Source organism: Sinohyriopsis cumingii, chromosome 8 (genome assembly GCF_028554795.1).
Source record: "Sinohyriopsis cumingii isolate HCF-2022 chromosome 8, ASM2855479v2, whole genome shotgun sequence".
Classification (NCBI taxonomy): domain Eukaryota; kingdom Metazoa; phylum Mollusca; class Bivalvia; order Unionida; family Unionidae; genus Sinohyriopsis; species Sinohyriopsis cumingii.
In genome coordinates this window covers 87,143,002-87,165,622 of record NC_142968.1, presented here as the reverse complement: position 1 = coordinate 87,165,622, position 22,621 = coordinate 87,143,002, and the positions used below count along the sequence as shown (strand labels likewise).

At 35.1% G+C, this 22,621-nt stretch overlaps 1 protein-coding gene across 2 annotated transcripts in view; it reads right to left on the bottom strand.

The window, feature by feature from the left end:
• LOC149794077 (SMAD family member 4-like) overlaps positions 1-22,621 on the bottom strand; it is a 66,892-nt gene that overhangs the window by 24,705 nt on the left and 19,566 nt on the right. Inside the window, exons 3-8 of one of the 2 annotated variants that reach the window (XM_089968024.1) lie at positions 19,611-19,785; positions 12,087-12,128; positions 6,429-6,569; positions 1,601-1,705; positions 775-840; positions 268-330 (exon numbers count right to left, since the gene is read on the bottom strand). In XM_089968024.1, coding sequence (XP_089824150.1) covers positions 268-330; positions 775-840; positions 1,601-1,705; positions 6,429-6,569; positions 12,087-12,128; positions 19,611-19,785 — 592 coding nt within the window. The remainder of the gene's footprint in view (positions 1-267; positions 331-774; positions 841-1,600; positions 1,706-6,428; positions 6,570-12,086; positions 12,129-19,610; positions 19,786-22,621) is intronic. The other variant, XM_089968026.1, reaches the window with a different exon arrangement.

Below are 22,621 nucleotides of genomic sequence, written 5' to 3'. Positions count from 1 at the left end.
TAGATGTCTACCATAGCAACATTACTGGATGTCAGATTTACTCTATATTCACTGAGGACTAAAGAGACCATGGGGTGGATGTATTAGTAAAGTTTAATGTCATACCTCTCATTAGTTTTGGAGCAGAATCAATCAAAAGCGTCTGCTAATGGACAAGAGTGTCAGCGATGGACATTCAGTGTTGTTCAAGTGGATACTAATAGCTAGACAATAAACTCTTGATCTTAAAACAGAATGCAATATATAAGCTTCACTACGTATACTTACGTGGCTGGTTGGTTAATGGAGGTAGCTGCATCTCTGCTGAGGTTGGCATATGATTATTATTCCCTACATAACAAAGAAATAATAATTAAATATTTAAACAATTATCTGATTTCCCTGAGAGTTTTATCAGATATGAAATATACCTCATCTAAATTGACAACATAAAATGAGAAAGAATCCCAAATAATGCCAGAAATTTTGTTTATTCAAAACAATGCACAGTGGTTGATTAAATGCAAGAATTTACATCAATTTAACATGACCTATACTTGAATAATGAAGAGCAAAGAGACCTAAAAATGAAATTCATCTTACAATTCACGCACTTTCAATTTTCTGATTTACATGTACTGCAGATACAAGATCGTATCTGTTATTGTTCCTATCCTACAACTTTTAGAAAGGAAATCCTAACATATTAATATAGCTACTAATATATCAATGTAAATGACATTGTATAAAGTTATTATCTGCTTGAAATAATGACAAATACTGGAGATCACTTACAATACTGCCCATCATGGGTATGAGAGTAGGTGGCATTACTGTTTCCCACCCAAGTGGTAGATGTACCTGTTGGAATAAAACAAAATCATGGTTCGGTGACTTATCTTACAAGGCTGAAAGCAAAGTACACTGTATTTCTCCGAGAACACTTACCCAATCACATTAGCATTAAGATATCAGCCTGCCACCTTGAGAATCCAGCCCTACTAAAAGACAAAAATTGTTTTTTCAGGGCAATAACTGGCAGGTGTCTAGTTTTTTTAAATAGCAAAGTGATATATTAGAGATGCTTGCATGACAGGGTAGTTGGGAGGGTTATTAAGTAATGTGATTGGGTTAAGTATTCTTGAGATACCCAATTTACTTAAAAATTTGCTTTCTCCTTCAAACTGACATCATGTGCTTCTGTGAATTAAAATGTGCACAAACTGTGGAATTTCATGTTCTGCTTGAGTACAGTTCTTTTCATGTTTACAATATCCTTCATATTGGTATTTGGTATACAAGTTATGTAACCAGGAACTGATCATGTTAGAATAATGATAATACATGTCTTGCTGGATCACACAGAAGAGACCTTTAACCATTTGGGCTCTCTGAAACATTTGTACACAGCAAACACTGTAAACCAAAAACCTTACAATTAAGACCACAACCCACGCTTAAAAAAATAACTATAAAAAAAGCTGATCATAATTGGGGAGGGTCTGATGTCATAAAATGAGATTCTTTCACTTAGAAAATGGAGTTTAACAAATATGGTTACTATCTGGGAGTATGCAGTATTTAGTTTTGCTCCAAGGCCAAAATACTGACTCATACTTACTCCTGGGATAGGGAGGCATACTGGTCTGTGTGGAGTGAGGTATTTGGTTACTGCCATAATTCTCTGCTAATGGAGATGGCATTCCATGGCCTATTGCACTTGTTCCTGGAAAACAAAAAGGAAATCTGACTAAGTGTAATTTATGGTATTAAAAAGATGAAATTATGTGCTTGTAAAACACGTATCCCATACTTTCCCATTTTGACCTCCACCCCAAAGACTGAACTTTGTGTGTAGGTCCCCAAGAGTTACAACTGCTCCCAGGGCCAAATGTCAGTTGGGTATGTGCATTTTATCTTCTCATGCTTAGTAAGGATGTACAGTGGTTGGAATCTAGTTTCCAAGTTTTTACCCTGGGACCAAGTCCGTATGGGTAGGGATGGGCCATTGGATCAGTGTCAGTTTATGTGTAAATTTGTCTGTTCATGTCCACTAAGTGTATACATGGTTACAGGGTGGAAATATCAACAGATTCTATGTTTTGACTCATGGGTTGAGTTCCTTGGGCAAAAGGTGGGGGTACTGATGCATTGAAATATTGAATAAAATATAACATTATTATTACTACATAAGAGTGATCTGAGAAGAAACAACATATAGTTCTTATTCTGATGGAATTCAATTATTGCAAATACTAATAAAATAATAAAAGAAAGAAATCAACCAACCATATGACAATAAGGGTCCTTGTTCATATGAACATTCAGACACAATGTGATTCTAGTTATTTGCAGTTCTACCAGAAAATCTATCAGTAGCATCATGAATGTGTTCCACCAGTAAGCAATTAGCATGCTACCTCGCGAAGCCAACCCTATTAAAGGACTCATGGTACTAAGTCCACTCCAATGGTAAACATATGGAAACACTATCATATTCAAAATTCAATAACTTAAAATTTATGGGTGCTGATATATACACCTATAATTTTTCGTGCACATCTAACCTTGGTGCAAGCTTATGTGTGGAGAACACCATATGACCCGCAGCAATTTGTTTACAAACATGTGCATGAAACACGTGTTATTGATTCTGCACCAAATGAATCAGGTGCTACTTTCAGTATTGAGTACTCCTGAGTCAAGCCTGTAAAAATGCTAAAGTTGCATCAGTAGAAATTTGTCAATATTTTTTTTACATTACATATAGGATAAGCTCTCAAAAGATATTTTTCCTAAAATTTTAATTTTCATTATTAACCAATTATGGACCACCAAACCTGTAAATACTCTATTATTTCTTCACCCATTTCTAGACTGGTTCACAGTTCTTCCGTATAATTAGTACCATGTGTCCTATAACCAGATTTAATTTTTTTTGAAAAAGTTGTATTTTACTCCTTGATATTAGAGCATAATTGTAAGAAAGAATTGGCCATGCTTGTGCATGGATAATAGTGCAGTAGCATTTTATGTGATACCAATATCTGTAGTTAAATTGCATCCGCATTACATGTTGCTGTGTTGTATTGTACTTATTAATAGCTTATTCTTGTTATTAAAATAATTGTTTTCTGCCTTTGTATCTTCATGTTATCTTTCCATGGCATGCATGCTACACAAAAGAAACACAAACATGCTGACATCAGCAAGTATAACATCACAGGGTATCAAATTACATGACGCATTGTATTTTCATCTCTCACTGGCTATAAGACAAGTTTTAAATGTTTTAAATTTCAAAATTGCATTTCTTTTTTAGCTGACTCTCACAGAAATAACATACAGTGCATCCCTATTCACATCAATCAAACAAAACAAATAAGTGTGCCACATGACAGGTCAAAATGATACGAGGCCATTGCCCTTTTGTGACTAAAACAAATACACACACCCATGAAGCATCAAGAGATGCTGATATTCCAAACTTATTTAAACTATCATCACATGTGATTCATGACCCCCAAATGTTAATAAAAAGGTATAAAAGCCAAGGAAGAGTTCCATAAGCTGTATTATACTGAATAATTAAATAACATAGTGCTACTTTTTAGTATAAAACTATGGGGAAGGGTGAATAAGCAAAGAATAGACAGAGTAATTTCTTCAAGCCTGGTAATGTTCCCCACAACAAAGGGGGTGGGGTGGGGAATGTGTATCAACCCAAATAACACATCAACATGAGGTATGTTACATAAGGACATCAACAGACAAATTTGAAAAAGCTATCCAAAGTTCCTATAATGCTGACATTGATGTTGGAGACAGAAAGTGTATGCACAAAATGTTATGACTCAAGCTATTAAGTATGCTGGAGGTGGAGAAATGTGTGAAAAACTTTGCTATGCCAAGACAAGTTCATGTCTCTATGCAATATGCAGACACTGATAAAAATTGTCACTGAATACACTACTTGTTAAATTTAAGTAATAGAACTGAATTGCATATTGAAGTTGTCTAATACATAAACATATACCTACATTTACCCAAAGCTCATAAAAAGTTAAGAAAAGTCTAAAAATCATTACTGTGGCTGCTTTCCACTATAAGCAGTGTTAAATTACTTACTTTTTAATATAAAGCTGAAAAAATGCATACATTATTGAACAAAAGAGAAACAAAGCAAACATTGCAATCACTCAATTACAAAGGGGAGGTAATACACCTTGATTTGGCAAACCAAATAGCAAGCTCTAATTTACAGCTAAATGATTCCTTACTTTTACTTGATGGTAAGAACAGAGTAATGTAGGTTTTATAAATAGCTTTTGTTTCAAATATGAAACCATATTTCTGACATGAAGCTTGTTTTCATTTATTCACAACAACATATATGGTGAACAAAACACATATCGCTTAGTGCACGCAGTAATCAAATGCTGAGATTTGGAATAATGTGTTCTGAGACCACAAGTTGCAACACCCTGAGTATGAAGGTTTTCTATCATGGGACTTGGTACATGAAGAAAAAAGAGATCTGGTTTGGTGGGAGAGAGCAGTATGTTCACCATGCAGTTATACATCAAGAATGTTTCAACTGTATGAAGAGAGGTTGGGGAAGAAAAACTGCCTGTGTAAAGAATGCAATACAGATAGGACTTCTGCAGAGTTATGTTTGGAATGAAGGGTTGAAAACTATTAGTTTAAGTGAAAATATCCCTCCCTGCTCCCTCAACAAAAGGAATGCAGAAAAAGTTCCAATACTGTTTACCCAAAAATGTAATGTACCAATATGAGAAACATGCTGAACACAGAATAGGTGTCAAGGAGTTTAATTCTAGGATAAGAAATAAGACCGGTATAATTGATATTCAATGTGACTCGACATATAATAATTCAATTTACAGGTTGAGGCAATGCAGCATGTGCAGTTTTGTGCACAGTCCTTATTTTTACAATGTTCTCTGCTTTGATCTGCTGAGTGTGTCTCTAAAGTTAAATGATCAGTACTGATACACAAGTGATTGTGACATAAGTGGCTTACATATAAAATCTCCCCCACCTCCACCCCCTTTTGGGGAATTGTTGCATGTGTTAAATGGTATTTAACCATATAGGCCAATCTATGGGTACCATCATATGAAATTCTGCCATCAGGCCATACTATGCTCTTTTCCCTATGGCCTGAGCTATCTACTTCCACTCTCCAGTGTATAAAACCATCCCCATCTGTCTTTTGTATAGAATTTTTCTCCAAAACCACATTCAAACCATGATAAAAAGACTCCATTATGATTGTCATATGTAAAAACCACCAAATTGATACCCTGTATGCACGTGGTAACCATGGAAACAACAAACTCCTATTATGGTATAGGTCACATATAGGACTCACGGTACTAATTCCACTCCAATGGTAAACATATGGAAACACTATCATATTCAAAATTCAATAACTTAAAATTTATGGGTGCTGATAATGACACCTATAATTTTTCGTGCACATCTAACCTTGGTGCAAGCTTATGTGTGGAGAACACCATATGACCCGCGGCAATTTGTTTACAAACATGTGCATGAAACACGTGTTATTGATTCTGCACCAAATGAATCAGGTGCTACTTTCAGTACTGAGTACTCCTGAGTCAAGCCTGTAAAAATGCTAAAGTTGCATCAGTAGAAATTTGTCAATATTTTTTTTACATTACATACAGGATAAGCTCTCAAAAGATATTTTTCCTAAAATTTTAATTTTCATTATTAACCAATTATGGACCACCAAACCTGTAAATACTCTATTATTTCTTCACCCATTTCTAGACTGGTTCACAGTTCTTCCGTATAATTAGTACCGTGTGTCCTATAGAAGAAAATCATTGTTTCCTCTATAGCCATTTAAACAAAGGGCAATAATTCTTGCCCATTACCTCCCATTACCACTGCCAGGTGCTGGTAGTTTTTGCTGAGCGACATAATAATAAGGATGCTTGCATGGCAAGCTGGTATGGAGGGATTTTAAGTAGTGTGTTTGGGTAAGTATTCTCGGTGAAACAATTTACTGAAAATTTGATTTCTCCTTCCCAATGACATTACATTAAGAGAATATATGCTGCATGGTTACTATTATGTTTACCAACAACTTACAAAGTGATGATATAAATTTTTGACAGACAATGCCAATAATTCTGACAAAAAAATTAGAATAGACAAGACACATATACAAGTGTTAGTGCTTATACCAAATGTTTATCTAACTGTAACTTTTATTCACAGTGTGAAGGATGGATGTACAAATGTTCTGAAAAAACAAGTGTAACAAAACCATTTGAATATATCTGACAGGTATTAATTCAATGTAGACATTTACTACTTTGTTTTCTGACCCTAATGGAAAAAACACTGGCAGAACAATTTGTACCATGCAGTGTATGTGTGTATGTGTTAGATACCCAATCCTGAAGACATCCTAGTGAATCCATCCTGCGGTGTATGCTTAATCGTCTGGCCTATTTCCCCTGATGGGCTACTTTCTATCTGTGACATGTCAGAACCTGTGCCATACTCATCTTTGATCAGCCTCGAGGGTGGAGCTGCAATAAGGTATGAATTCTATCAATTCTATCTGTAAGAAATCTCAGCAACCTTGTTTCTTCGAAGAATGACAATAAAATCTTTTAAGACACATGGAAACACTTATGGTAACAAAATACAGAGAACTAAAATGTTTTTATGCTGCAAATTCTATTAACACACACAAAATTTCATTCCATAATTTCTGCAAACATGAACATGGTATGATGGTCCTTGCATTCAGCCTGTGCAGACAAGACATGGAGTTTTTGTTTCCAAATAATCACACAAGCAACAGCTTTATACTGAGCATGGGAAAAATGGGACAAGCAATTATACTAAATTTTACATGATGTGTTCCATAAAATGTGGCATCTTGCCACTGAATGAAATAATGATCAACCTATATGCTGATACAAGCAAAACATCCGAGTCCTGGCATAAAAGGTACAAACTTAAGCCAAGTGGTAATATTGTACCCAACTTTCAGCTGAATACATAAATATGTTACTTTCAAAAACGGTAACAAAGAACATTAACAATGTTGACAGCAACAATGACATTGCTGAAGGAACTAATACTGTCATCAAACAAATACCCAAACCTTACCATTCATTGTGGGAGACATTAAATATGAAGTTTAAATCCAGACTTTTTAATGTTTCAACCCCCTGATATGACCAAACTAAATGCCTGGCATGAAGCCTTGATTAAAATATAACTTTTACTGTTGATATCAACTATTAGATAACAGTCTCCAAAAGTTTATCAGCAACATGCAATGGTTAAAAGAATGTTCAGGAATATTGTGATCCCATATGGTTCTAAGTTTATCAGCAACTTGCAATGGTTAAAAGCATGTTCAGGAATATTGTGATCCCATATGGTTCTTCAACTGTCTTTCTGTCTCTCATATATCCAAAATTCACAGAAAGATTAAAAGCTGAATCTGTTTGAGTATTCTAGACAACACTGTGTTACCCAAAGAACCCCAAAGGCAGGAGACTCTATCATCTACCCCACAAATTTGGCAGACACATATTTGAAGGACAAAGGAAACTAATAGTACATAATGCATTGATAGTGCTATATAAATGAGATAATCCTGTTTGCTATCACAGTTTGGCCACCTCAACTTTGTGGTCTGCACTGTATTATCATATTTTTCTTAGAAAAACAAGAAAAGTGTTTTCATGCTCAAGTAACTCATGAAAATATACACTCCTTTGAATATTGAGTTAACCTGAAATGAGCTAAACCATGTACTTTTCTGTTCTAGTTTTTGTTTTTATTTCATTTTAATGTACATCCACTACCTACAAGCATGTTATAATAAATACAGATGTCCTCTGACTTTCTTTCTAAAATGACAAACCAGCAATAAATTGATATTTTGCATAATTTTTCTCTTTGTCATTATTTCAACATCAAAATAAATTAAATCTTCCTTGACAAAGGGATGACTTTATTTCAGCATCAAAATAAATTAAATCTTCCTTGACAAAGGGATGACTTTATTTCAACATCAAAATAAATTAAATCTTCCTTGACAAAGGGATGACTTTATTTCAGCATTAAAATAAAATAAATCTTCATTGAGAAAGTGATGACTTTATTTCAAGCATCAAAATAAATTAAATCTTCCTTGAGAAAGGGATGACTTTATTTCAACATCAAAATAAATTAAATCTTCCTTGACAAAGGGATGACTTTATTTCAACATTAAAAAAAATTAAATATTCCTTGACAAAGGGATGACTTTATTTCAACATCAAAATAAATTAAATCTTCCTTGACAGATTGAAGACTTTTTTCAACATCAAAATAAATTAAATCTTCCTTGACAAAGGGATGACTTTATTTCAACATCAAAATAAATTAAATCTTCCTTGACAAAGGGATGACTTTATTTCAGCATTAAAATAAAATAAATCTTCATTGAGAAAGTGATTTTATTTCAGCATCAAAATAAATTAAATCTTCCTTGAGAAAGGGATGACTTTATTTCAACATCAAAATAAATTAAATCTTCCTTGACAAAGGGATGACTTTATTTCAACATCAAAATAAATTAAATCTTCCTTGACAGATTGAAGACTTTTTTCAACATCAAAATAAATTAAATCTTCCTTGACAAGGGATGACTTTATTTCAACATTAAAATAAATTAAATCTTCCTTGACAAAGGGATGACTTTAACCTAAACATTTATGTTACACTAACAGCCATCAAAGACTTTATATTGCAACTCAGCTGACTACACACAAACCGTAACTGTTTCATTCCCAGATACATTGTTTTACAATAGTTATTCATTGCTATCTTTCAATTGTATCTCCTCTTGCAACTCTGGCTTCTACTAGCTCCTACAGAGACATGAATGGACATCCACTAATAAAAAGTTTCAGGCATATTTTTCTCTTTTTTGGGGGGTGGGGGATGAAAATGTGTGCCCAGGGGTACACAAAGTTTCAAGATTTGGTGTACATTGGACTTAAACATGAACATTAAATCTGATCTGGTAGTTTGGTAGAGGACGTTGAGACAGAAATTATTGTCAAATGATGGACTGGTTTTTCTATTTTTGGCAATGTTTGAAAGCAGATATTGTACAAGCTCAATGCTAAACTAGATCAAACCCTGTTCAGCAGTTTTTGAGAAGACATTTTTCAAAGGTTTTTCTTTCTAATACAAGACTGAGAAGCAACACCAAGGAGGAGAACCTATTAGGATGTTGCACATCAATCAGTCATTGATATACAGGAGGATGGGGATCCCTAAAGACCTCCAAACGGGCTGCTGCTGTGATATCACCATAGTAAATGCTCTTGGGCTGGAAGCAAGAATGAATGAAAGAAAGAGAATCTTCTTGTCCCCAGTACCAGAAGTCTTAGGAAACGAGTCTGGAGGAAGGAGGTGGCAAACTGTGTTCACCTCTTTATCGATGTATGTAGTAGTTATACCAGCACATCAGCATAAAAGTGGCTATGCAGTGCCACAAAAGGTTAACATTGAAAAAAAACAATTGAATTGCACCAAAATTTAGGAACAGGAAGCTTTCAAATAAATAACATCCAAACTTCCTCTTCCTCCAACACTTTAAGCATAGATGGGAAAATGCAGGGGTCCCCAGTGTAGGGGGATTAACTATCACCTAGGTACCTGAGAACTCATTTGAGTGCACTACAATGTAAAGAACATTACTGTCCTAGGCTCACTCCCAGATGAGACAGGACAAACCTTCCCAGTATCTCTATCTGGAATAGAGGACACTGAAAAGGGGAATTCCATCTTACTGACACTGTTTATGAAGAGGAAATGGACAAACCATCCAAGATGTCCTCCAAGGCAAATGGTATTGGTGATCAGGTCTAGAGTGCCTAGGAGGTGATTGAGCAGGTCAAAGGACTGCCATACCTGCCCTACCTTAAAACTAAGGCAGGTTCATCCCTGGTGGTGGGGAGGTGGGGGGAGAGAGAGTTTCCCTTCCCAGAATAGGAGGGATGTGGAGATATTGATCCAATCTCCATACCTAGTTGAGCCAGTATGACCTGACAATTTGATCCCTGTCCCCCAACTTGATAGTCAAACTCTGGTTGATGGTTGTTGTTGTTGTTCTGGGGTTTAACACCATTTTTCAGCACACGATAGGCTATGCATGGAGGCCAGTATTAAATGGTGGAGGAAGAACCCCGGGAAAAACCACCAACCCACAAGAAGCTACTGGCAAGCTTTCTCACATACCCACATTGGCCGAATCCTAGGCTCGAACCCATGCAGACAGAGGTGAGATGGCAGTGATCCGTAACGGAGAGCGCTTTAGACCACTCGGGGCCTCCTGGTTGATGGTGCCTGTTGACATGTGGATGCCACGTGCCTGGTCAAAGACCAGATCACTTTATAAGATCTGATGATCAAGCCCACATTACATTTAAATGATGGATATCATTGCCCTTCCATCCATGAAAGGCACAATTCCCTTATCTCTGTCATCAGACACTGACCCTGAGAGGGCACTGCACATCCCTAACTGGGAGGCACAATTCATTTTAGATAGTTTTCTTTCTTGGGAGGGGCCACAGATTAATCTTTCAACAGCGCTGATGGCTTTATAACAAGTGATAGGGATTCTTGACCTTTGGGCAATCTTTGAACCATGGAAGCCAAGGTACGTTTCTGTCCCACAGGGAATGTTGACTTCTACACAACAGGAAGGAGTCCAGACAATTCCTTGGATGCCTGCAAGTCATCCAGTAATGAAGAGAAAGAGGGGCCCTACTTACTCCCTCTGTATATGTGGCAATTTCTTGAGAAGTCCCACACTTGATCTGTCTAGTGACTACAATTGTGACATCCATTTATGTGTACACAACCAAAGCATGAAAGGTACGTGGAGTGAGTGTCCAATATGGCCTCCCTGTACCTGCACTTACCCACATCCTGCAAAATAATAAGATCTGAATGAAAAAAATCACACAAAATTAAAAAATTGAGAATCCAAAATGGGTAGACAATACTTAACTTTGCACCAGAACTAAGAAGGTGAATAGAATTGACAAAAGCAAAGCTTGTTAATCAAGGTGCAAAAAATCCTTCAAAATTAGCAAAAAGAACACAGAAAATATTCAAATAAAGCAAGGATTATGGAGATAAACACTCAAACAAAGGGGTATGTGATAGACATCATTGAGTGATGAGTTCAATTTGAAAACAAATTCTGAAATTCTACAATGTATGGGGTTTTACTGGATTTTAATTAAATCACAATAAGTTTTATCCTCAAATAATCATACTGTTTAACTCGGTAACTTCCAACCCTATATCAACATTCACCCATCTGATTTGGATTGTAACTTTGTACGCAGTACAATTATCTGTCAGTAAAACAAATGTCAATATATTTAACTATTATCTATTTATTTTAAAGTGTGCTCCACTGACAAAGTAAGTGATGTTTGATACTCCTCAAAAGACCAAAACAACAATAACACGACTAATTATGACAAAATGTTCATTGCAACATATTACACATTAGATCCTAGAAATAACAAAGACACTTACTGATTGACAAATTTGGTATTAATGCATTAGAATTTAGGAAAAGAGTAAAAGCCTTCAACTATTAAAATTATTTTTTGTAACTAAATACAATGTTTTCATTTATATATGGAAGCACTGCAAACAAAGTTACGCTACCATTTTCTTGTTGTGTATATTTGATATTTTTTTTAATATGGAAGGCACTTGTAATGTGATTTGGATTTTTAATGTAACTTTAAAAACATTTCAGTCATATCGCTACAATGTCTGCAGTTTATAGTGATGTTTAGCACTGGGGCATCATGCCACAGATATGTAGCATTATGTGACACCCAGTCACATTATCCTGACACCAGACAGACCAGTCCTAACACTAACCTCTTAATGCTGAGCACCTAGCAAGGCAGCTGTTAGTACCATTTTTATAAACAGAAGGCAGATGAATTTAACAAGACTGTCTCCTTATATACATAAAACTTCTCTCATAGTTCTCTTACCGTGTAACTCACCTGCATGCTGAATTGTCAGGCCAGAAAGGTCTGAAATGAAAAATGAAAAAAATCTAAGAGTGATCATCAACAGATTCTAAAGACAAATATCACCAGCATACTTAAGCAAAGAGTAAAAAAAAATATCACCAGTATACTGAAGCCAAGAGTCCCAAAATAAATACCACCAGTATACTGAAGCCAAGAGTCCCAAAATGAATATCACCAGTATACTGAAGCCAAGAGTCCCAAAATAAATATCACCAGTATACTTAAGCATCCCAAGGAATTCCAGAAATGACCATCTTGTCTTCTTAAATGCAGAATGTTAAAACATCTCAGATTTTCATATCAGACATTGTGTGGGCCATACTGAATGTAAGATTGGCACAATTTTCATGAAACACAGACCATATGCAGACAACATTAGAAGCCATTTGGTGAAAATTCCACAAATTTCATTATTATTATTATTATAGCCATATTGGATGTCTACAGGGAACCATTTTCACTGAGGCTCAACTAGATATCAAAAGAAGTTCTTTGTGAAAACTATGTCAATATGAGGAGTATTGACAACAAGTCTGATGGCCATTGTGGTGGCCATATTGATTGTCAGACTGGCATCAGTTCGATTTAAAACAAACTACAGTGTATACTCGCATATAAGCCAAATAATTTAGGAAAAACATAAAGCCTGGAAGTAGGGGGTCGGCTTATCTGTTGGCCAAGGTCTAAGTCTGAAAATTGTAAAGCTTTTGCTCTTTCATTTATTGTTATTGTCAATCGCCGAAGATGAGATCACATGCCTAATGATGCCACATAGCTCATATGATATATGCTGTCATGAAGTGAAACAAATATTTTTTCTAACTTGACTGGTAGGATAATGAATGAAAAACACGTATTACCGTACTTGACGTATATTTGACAGATATGCATCCACCAGAAAATGCAGCCATACATGTTATTTAAGCCACGGTGGTACATGTGTATTCCAAAAGAACTGACATATTAGTAATCTCTCAGTCAAGTATTTAACTCTCAACTAATCAATAATCATTAAACTCTATGGTACCGTACATATGCAGGCTAGCTTATTTCAGTGTTAATATGAAAAGAAACTAAATAAAAAAAATATTTTTTTTTTATACTGAAGGTATTTACGGCACAAACATTTTGGTATTGAGAGTAGACATACATGTACGATAGTCTTAAAGGAACCATAGCGAAAGGCTCCATAGGGTTTTGTTGCACGCATGCTTAGGAAAGGTAAATAACAGGCAAGAAGCAGTATATGAGTCAGCGTAATTAACTGTAAAAAATACAATTTGTTGGATTTCTTTGACAGGTGTTTTAGAAGTAAATGGCAACCAGTTTATCTTCTAATGTTGAGTTGTTTGTAAAGCAAAGTGGTTTGTTAGCGGTAGAGTGTTGTACAATAACTGTCAGAATGCTTGATCTGTGGTAAATGCCTCAGGGATAATGGGTTTGTTTTGTTGCCAGAATACTTTGTTTTAAATTTAAGCAGTTTCTGAGAGGAATGCATTAAAAGGTTTTTCTATTTTAGTAACAGCAACCAAACTAGATGGTGGACTGGAATCATTTGTACAAAAATAAATTGAAAGCCAGCTATTCCAGAATGTTTTCTGTCCAATCTGATCAAATTCTTTTAAGTGGTTTTCAAGAAAAGGTCATTTAAATGTTTTTCATTTATTGTAATGCTTACTGTATTTAATGAAAGATCAGCAACATTTGAGCAAGTGCCTTCGTGTGGATAAAGGAATCCCTGCTCATAACAACCAAATCAATTAACCAATGGTGATTTTTGCGATGTCTACAGGCACTGACATGGTCATAAAAGTTCAAAAATGTTTAAATTTGAGAAACTTAACATGCATTATGTGTCACTGTGTACAGAAGCTGCAATGATTATTCCCAACAATCTCCTAATTTAAAGGTAACAGTTTCTTTCAGCTGAATCCATTCAAATAGCTAAGCAAAAAATACCATTTCAGTGAATTAAATTTGCAGAGGGTTGATGTGGAACAATGTAGATGGCTTGTTGCTATCTCTCAACCTGACGTAATTCTTGGAAATTCTTTTTCCAATTTCACATGACAATGGCAATAATATCTCCCGCTATGAGACATACTCAAATTGGCACATGATGTCCAATAAACGTAATTGTGTCCTTTCCAGCTTTTATTCACAAGAATGTGAATACTGTTTTATTCTTCTGTGTTAATTATTAACACTTTTTAGAAGCTTATTTTCCTTTTTGTCTTAAACATGCATCGCTTTCTGGACGCCATTTTAAAAATCTTTGTATAATCAGCAGTTTGATCATGCATGAACAAATAGGTACAGTTTAAAGCATCTGGGATACTGCTGTAAAGTTAGTCTGGTTCCATGACTTATTTCACTAATCCTAATATGAAACCCTGATCCATATCAACAAGGACGAACCGATTATCCAGATTTTTCGGCAAGTACCATTTTCTGTAACTTTTGCTTGTGTGCCATAAGTCCATATTTTACGGGTAATTTTCATAACACTTAAAGCAAAATCATAAGAGTTGGCAGGTCTACAGCTGGTATATTGTTTGTCTCATAATCCGTAGATCACAGGTTTGATACCTACCCAGGTCAGCCCAGTTCAGCTGCATCAATATGTTTCATTGGGAATGGCACTTAACACCCATTTTTATTCATGGTTCCCACGCTTTTCTAAATCTAAATATAAATTTCCAGGTCTTTTCCAGGATGAAATTAATTTTTTCAAGGTTAACATATGACCATTACTGAATGGAATTAAAGAACATTTTGGATTATAAAACATGCATTTTCCAAATCTGAAGATGTTACTCTTTCAAGACTCTCCAAAATATGTCAGAAAAGATGATCATGTACAAAACCACAAAATGAGTCTAACGAAACAGATCTGACTATATTCCCAAAAACTGGCATTTAAAGCCATTTCAATGCACAGAATACAAATTCTAACTTGCCAATGTGGGTATGTGAGAAAGCTTGCCAGTAGCTTCTCGTGGGTTGGTGGTTCTTTCCAAGGGTTTCCCGGGTTCTTCCTCCACCATTAATACTAGCCGCCATGTATAGCCTATCATGTGCTGAAAAATGGCGTTAAGCCCCACAACAACAACAACAACAACAAATTCTAACTTTACTTCACTGACCTGCATTATGGTGCTATGTGGAAACAACATAATGAGCATAAATTATTTTGTTTCCTTTCAAACCTTTAAGTCTAAAGAATTCTAGAGCAATATATGTGCATGATATACAAAGTAAGCATTTCCTATCACAGTATGAAGAAAAAAAAAAAACAATAAATGCAAAGTATTAGAATATTATCTTGCAATGAAAAAAGTTGAACCCTGAATTTGTGAATGTCGACAAAATCTGAAATAAAACTTTGCAAGTAACCTAAACTCCCTAAGATGATTTGGTTAAAAATTCCATCATTTAAAGACATTTACAAAAGGGTTGATTTAAATTTCGACAAAAGAACTTTAAAATTATATACTGTTGAATAAACAAGGACTGAATTTTTCTGTAAAATCAACTTGTCTTCTTGTAGTTCAATAAACCAGTCCCCAAACCTGTATTGATACATGGGCTCTTATCGTTTCTTAATATATAATAAAAGGGACGACAATTTCACATTTCTCCTGCAGTCCATTTAAGATCTGAAATCAATGCTTCAAGCTACATTTTTCTAATCCGTGTTTCCTTTGAATATTCCAACCCCATTTTTCACATTTGGACATTTAGGATGGAGTGTGAGTTCAGAGCAATTACATGCAAAATATTTTGATCTTCTGCCACCGTAAGATAGCTTACCAGCATGCCTAGCAAATGTAAAGTATGTTATATCGACCTATATGAAATCGATAGGAAAATTATTTATGTTCTCAAAAATGGCAAGTATTATAATCATTATGTCTTTAATCTGCTGACAGACTAGATGAAACATGATGACCTGGTACTCGCCATCTGTGTTAACAGTCACATGAATTGACAAATCTCAAACAACGACATCGGAAGTCCAATAGCTGCATGATATCAACAATAAACTTCTTTTTAATGTTGTTGTACAAAATTTCAGTTATATTAAATGATACCTTATGTAAAAACTAGAAAGAACATATAATTCTAAACATATTTATTTTTGAGAACAACTACAAGAAACTTGGCAGTCTGATTGATCAAGCAGAGTAGTCTGGATTCCTGCTTCATACGCTCCCTGTGTGAGAGAGCACATGTCAACATGGTAGTCATGTGATACAACAAAACTCTGGAAGCTGGTCTCGGAATAAATACAGAGAATTTTGTGCTCTTTTATTTTTGTATTTTTTTAACAACCAGTATACAATTCTAATTTTAAAAAAATTCTACAATATTTGAAATAGACGGTTGTGAGATTATGTGTTCTCGTGCGACTAGCAAACAAAATCATTAATACCAAATCAAATTTCATCAAAGCATTAGTTTTATTGTCTTTTAGCAGATTAAAGACATAACGATTTTAATACTCGCAATTTCTGAGAAAATAACTTTTTGACATCGATTTCATGCAGGTATAACTCGATTTAACGACATTTAAGTTTGCTAGCCATCTACTAAGCGGCTATGCTTTAATGCCATCATGTTGGTCTCTTGTGATGGTAGATTGGTTTTCATACCTTCCATACAAAAAAAATATGGATATCGAGCTGTGAAACAAAAGGTCTACTAGATGAATCTAATCCAATTAGCATTTGGATTGTCTCAACAAAGATATTTATGGCAAGCACCCAAATGATCCATACTGCAACCTCCTAATATTCTGGTTAGAATTCGATAAATTTAACTCACGATCAATTCAGATTCATTTACATAATTGTTTAGGGCATCAAGTTGTGGAGGAAAATTCCCTGGTTTGTCCAGACTTTCGTCAATATTTGCAAAATTCAAGGACTTTTTACTGTCAGGAAAAAGATTATCCTTTCTCCCGACTTTTTCTCGACAGCAAGGGGAACCCTGTTTATTGCAAGATATGGCCAAAAACAAGATAAAACTGCAGTTAAAACCAACAAAAACAAAATATCAACTATCTGGATATATGTGTTTCAGCAGCAACGTTGTAGTACTATGTCAAAATATATGATAGCCTGACGCCCAGGGCCCCTCTATTTTTAGATCAGGCCTGTCCTGTATTCTTGGTAAGGTACCCATCAGGCTTGTTGAAATTTTTTAAAAATTTGCCTGAGGAAACTGATCTCACTGACGAAATGTGTAAATGCATTTCACGATGTTGACATACCTGCCATAACACAGCACAATCTAAATCATATCACCACTGTCCTATGTGAGATGTGATTTTAATCAAATTGAACCATGGCATGTAATGCAAATAATATGATTGCATACTCCCAAACCCCCAACATGGTTGTTTTGAGAAACACAATTTTCAGTAATCTTTAAACTCCAACCCACCAAAAACCCACATGTAGCATGTATAAACAGTAAACAGTCAGATAGGAGCCAATGTATAACTATCCCTTGGGCAGTTTAAACAGTGGTGATTAAAGGCAAAGAGGTAAGGTATAAACCAACATTTCACATGCTACTTAATTGGCATATCTGCCAACCCCCGAATACAAAAATACTGACTGCTTGTGACAAAAATACTGATTTTCAGGAACAAATACCGATTTTTAAAATTTTAATGCATATGTAACTATTTACAACATATACAACCATCAGTAAAGTAGGACAGTGCATTACATAATTATTTAATGTCAAAGATGCATGTGTTGTACCATGTTCCATTCGGATGCCCATTCAGAAGGTGCAAGAGTGCAACACTCTCAGACACAGGCTGTTTACAGTAGTGTTTTCCACACCTTATTTTTTTCCAATCATTATCGATTTGAATGTATCAACTTTCATTGATGATCTCAATTCTGTGTGATTTTCTTATTGAACTGTTTTCGTTCTAGCATACGAGTAATTCTTTGCGATTTTACTGTCTGGAAAACTTGTGCGAAATAAATCGCCAGCAACACTAGTAACTGAAAGAGGAAGGTTACTTTACACAAAAAAATTAATAAACCGAATTTTGATCGAATTACATCAAGGTTCTTTCTGGTATTTATATACGTCGTAAGTTCAGGCTGAGTTGTGTATGATGAAGCAGCAAGCTGATCTTTATTAGCTTTTTCATGCTCTTTATTTCATGGGCGCCTCCATGCCCAATAGGGAAATCACATTAGACAATCTGCAAAACGCAGAGTTTTCTCCTTTACTAGATTGTTCCACAAAAAAGATGGCCCAACTGTCCGACTAGTTCCGTTTTCTTGTCTTTCCTGGAGAAAATTATGAATATTCTGCTTTTCTATTCAACATGATTAGAAGTTGAATATTACGAAGATGAGATACAGCGACAGCAGTAACTTTTTGCGAAATCCAATATGGTGGATAAAGACAGAAATTGTAGCCTTGATTTTGAATGAACCAATCATATTGTAGAACTTTATTCCTATATACATGTGATACATTACTATCAGAATGGAACTGAGTGCCCGTTGTAAACTGAAAATTGCAAGGAAATTTTATATATTTTTTTTACATAGAAAAATATTTTTGTTGCCAAAAAAACTGTACACCCATATTCAGGTCCAAATACAGAAAAGCAGGACACTTGGCAGCTATAAATCAGCTGTCAATAGCTAGTGAAATGAGTTTGAAGGCCCTAGTGGATGAGCCCATTGTTGTAATTGGCATAGGTTGGAACAGGAAGTAGAACAACCCATTATAGGTAATTAAGGAGATGTATTACATATTATTTGCCTTGAATGATATTGTTAAGTCACATGTATGTATATTTTTTGAGAAGTTTGTTAACAGCGGCAACGTTTCTTTGAAGTTGGATTTTACTACATAATTATATAGAATGCAAAGCATGATCATTTCAGTTGTCGGAATAGTACTCAAGTTTAATTCAATTTTGAAACCTGATTTAGGAAGCAATTAGCTAGTAGCAAAGCCCCCCCCCCCCCGATAAATTTACTTCGTGAAGCATGCCAGCTAAAAAAACAAGGGAAAAAACGGGGAGGGGCCACTATTCTTTGCATATACTGCAAACAACACATTGAGATATGTTTTACCAGGATTCACTCAGATAATCAACATAGAACACCAGGACCATCTAGTCCCTAGTGAGTGTAGTGATGAACACTAATGACACTTCCATTACCTTCAAACCCCTTTGAATTTATATGCAAATTGTAGATATTGCAATGTTGCGTGACAATATCAAAAAAAGGGGATATATTGGCATGTAGAAATGGGAGACCAGGCTTGTGGAATTTCAGTCAGGGCTTGTGAGTTGATTTAAGTCACCAGCCTGGGGCCTGTGTCTAAAAAAAAAATTCTTTGAGCACTATAATCCTAACAGGAGACCTAGAAGTGTGTAACATGACAAGTTTTTCCTATCAGAAGACTTTCAATGTAGCTTACTTCACTCACCAATGCCTGGAGAAACAACACGTTCATAATGGTATGGATTCACACATACACTGTCTTGCTTGAGATCAAATGCATACTGGCAAAACTTGGCATGCTTCAGTTCATTCTTGTGAAGATCTGGCCACCGCCAAATTCTGGCATAAATAACATGGGGAAATCCCTTCCTGCCTGCAACCTGTACAAAATAATCAAAAACTAAAATTAGACTATTTTGCTTCAGAAACTTGGTCAGTCAGTATACATCAGTTTGTAATTCTCAGGTGGATTTAAAAGCTCATATATTATTCCGGTTCCATGAATGAACAGTCTATGACTCGATCTAAATAATGCATTTAAACTGGCCTTAAGGCCTGGGCCATTAGTTCTGGTAAAATTCTAATTCACTAGTCACAAAATTTTGAGAAGTAAATATATCTAAATATACTTTTAAAATCCAGTAGCATCATTTAAAAAGTGACTGAAAATGAATAAAAAATTGTTTTAAAACATTCAAAGTACTCAAAACCATGTACTTTTAAAACCCAGTAGCACCATTTAATTTTTTTATAAATATTCTTACCATCTAACTAAACATTGGAAGAAAGGATATGATTGTCAAACGCAAAGAATATACATGGATGGTTCTATCAAATAATCAATCTGTCAGGTTCAATGCCATTCAAATATTCAGTTCGGATTTAAGAGGTGCCACCTCTTAAATGAACTGCCACAGTTGCTTGCAATTGTTTTTTTAACATGACTGCTAAGATAAATAACACAAATTCCATATCTAACACAACAACATGACAACATGGAAATCATAAGGGATGAAAGAGAGGTAGGCCTGCATTTTTTGAAGATCTGAGAAGAAATGATTCAACAGCCAAAAAGCTTGTATTAGCTAAGGACAAAACTCGTGTGAACATGGGAAATCAGCTGGAATGTTGGGGTATTCTGAAGGTAAAACCAAAGCTGAAAACAAAATCCGGTAACAAACCACAAGGACAATTATGTTAGCCATGTTTCTCTAACCATTACTAATAAATGCTATGTAGAATTATACTATCAAATTCAAAATGAAAATAGGAACTGATCCTCTTAGAATGCAATAAGCTTATCGCATATGTGAAGCTGGCCCTTTTTTCATGGATGCATAGCAACTTGTTACAGTCTGCTTCTGGAGTATAAACAACAATGGCTGGCATTTCATCTTTCAAATTCCTTAAAAAAATCACAGGAGCCTGAAACATAAAAACCTTCAGTAACAGGTTGCCATGCCTTACCCCACCTTTTGACTCTCTCCAACCCTCACCCATCCACCCCATATACACAAGAGTCTTTTGGCCTCACGTCACACAATAGCTTACATGTAAGCTTTTTACAAGCTTGACACTGCACTGATTTTAACGAAATATGTGACTTACATTGAATGGGATGGGACTCTGATACTTGCAATTTCTTAAACACTGAATCTGTTGTCAAAATGCCAATCTGTCAAATTTTGTCTGTCTTCCCATCCTAACCAAATGTTTTAAGCATGGTCAGATTATATTTCAAATGTTGCTACAATTAAAACATTGTTAAACCACCTCACCACACCTCCCTGTAAGAACCTGTGGGCTTAGATGTGAAACTGGTATCCCTGTCACAGAAGGTTACCAATGGGGTAAAACAGAAACTAGGCTTTGTGATTTTGGACAAGATATGATTACCAACAGACAGGTAACATCAAAATATCCCTATACTTACCACAACCACTTTTGGATAATAAAAACAATCTTTTCCAGAATATTTGATATAGTGCCAAGCATCATACTTGCAACATCCATTAATAGATCACTGTCATAACACATGCACGCATGAAACAATGACAGAAGATGCAGGAGTAAAGCCATGGCAAATGGAGAGATATGATGCAGTTTGAAATTGATTGCTGAATGGATGGATATAAATACATTTAAACAGAAGTAAAGACTGTCACACATTTAATGATATAAACATAAACACATGAAGAAAAAAAGTAACAAAGGTGCTAAATACTTGTTAAATATTTATTACTGTACTAAATATTTGTTGGCATTGTGTTATGCTTACATAATTAATGTGAATTACATTTTGTGCCCTACAAAACATTCCTGTAATTGCCATAAATTGTACATGGCCAGAAGAATTTCTGGAGAGATTAAATTTTACTTAAGAAGGACACAAATACATGCATATTACCATCCTTTATTAAGTTACCACTCAAATCCATGCATAAACATGCTGAATCTCTTTCATATCTTTCATTTCTCATGAAAAAAGGTTAAGCTTTTTATTTTAATGGAAAATTAAGATACACATGTAAAATGCAAAAACCATTAGTGACATCTACACATGCCTGCTATATTCAATTTGTCTACACCTTGTGGTGTCATCTGCTTCTGCATAGGAGAAACTATGTACTGCTCATTTTGACAGCATCTACTTCAACAAGGTTAGGATTTATTTATTTTCTAAAGTCACAAAATGCTGGGATTATAAATCATAAGTCACAAAACTGAGGGATTATAGATTTGATACCTGTACAAAACTCCAATGAAATGTTGAAAAGACATTTTGTATTCATACTCTTACTCCTCTCTGCCCATTTTGTAAGACCAAGCTCATTTAAAATCTTTGTAAAGTTTTGTGTTGAATTTTTTTAAATGCATTAAGTTCTCAAACCATTTCAAGGATAGAAAACATGCCTAAAATGTAGAATCAGTAATCACGCCCTTAAATATTCAGATACATCTGCAGTACCTTCACCCCACATGCAAGGCCAATGATATTTAAAACTGAGTTGGAATCATAAAGCTCTCTGTTTAGTTTCAAGTATTTCATTTTTTTATTTATTAGGTATCATAGATCTTACAAGAAAGAGGGTCAATGGACTGTATATCAAGTGAAAGTGGAAACAAACATAATACCACTTTCCCCAACTAATGAGGCAATATTGGTGAAATGACCCTGTGGGAATGTGTTTGACGTAAAGGAGCTCATCTTTTGCA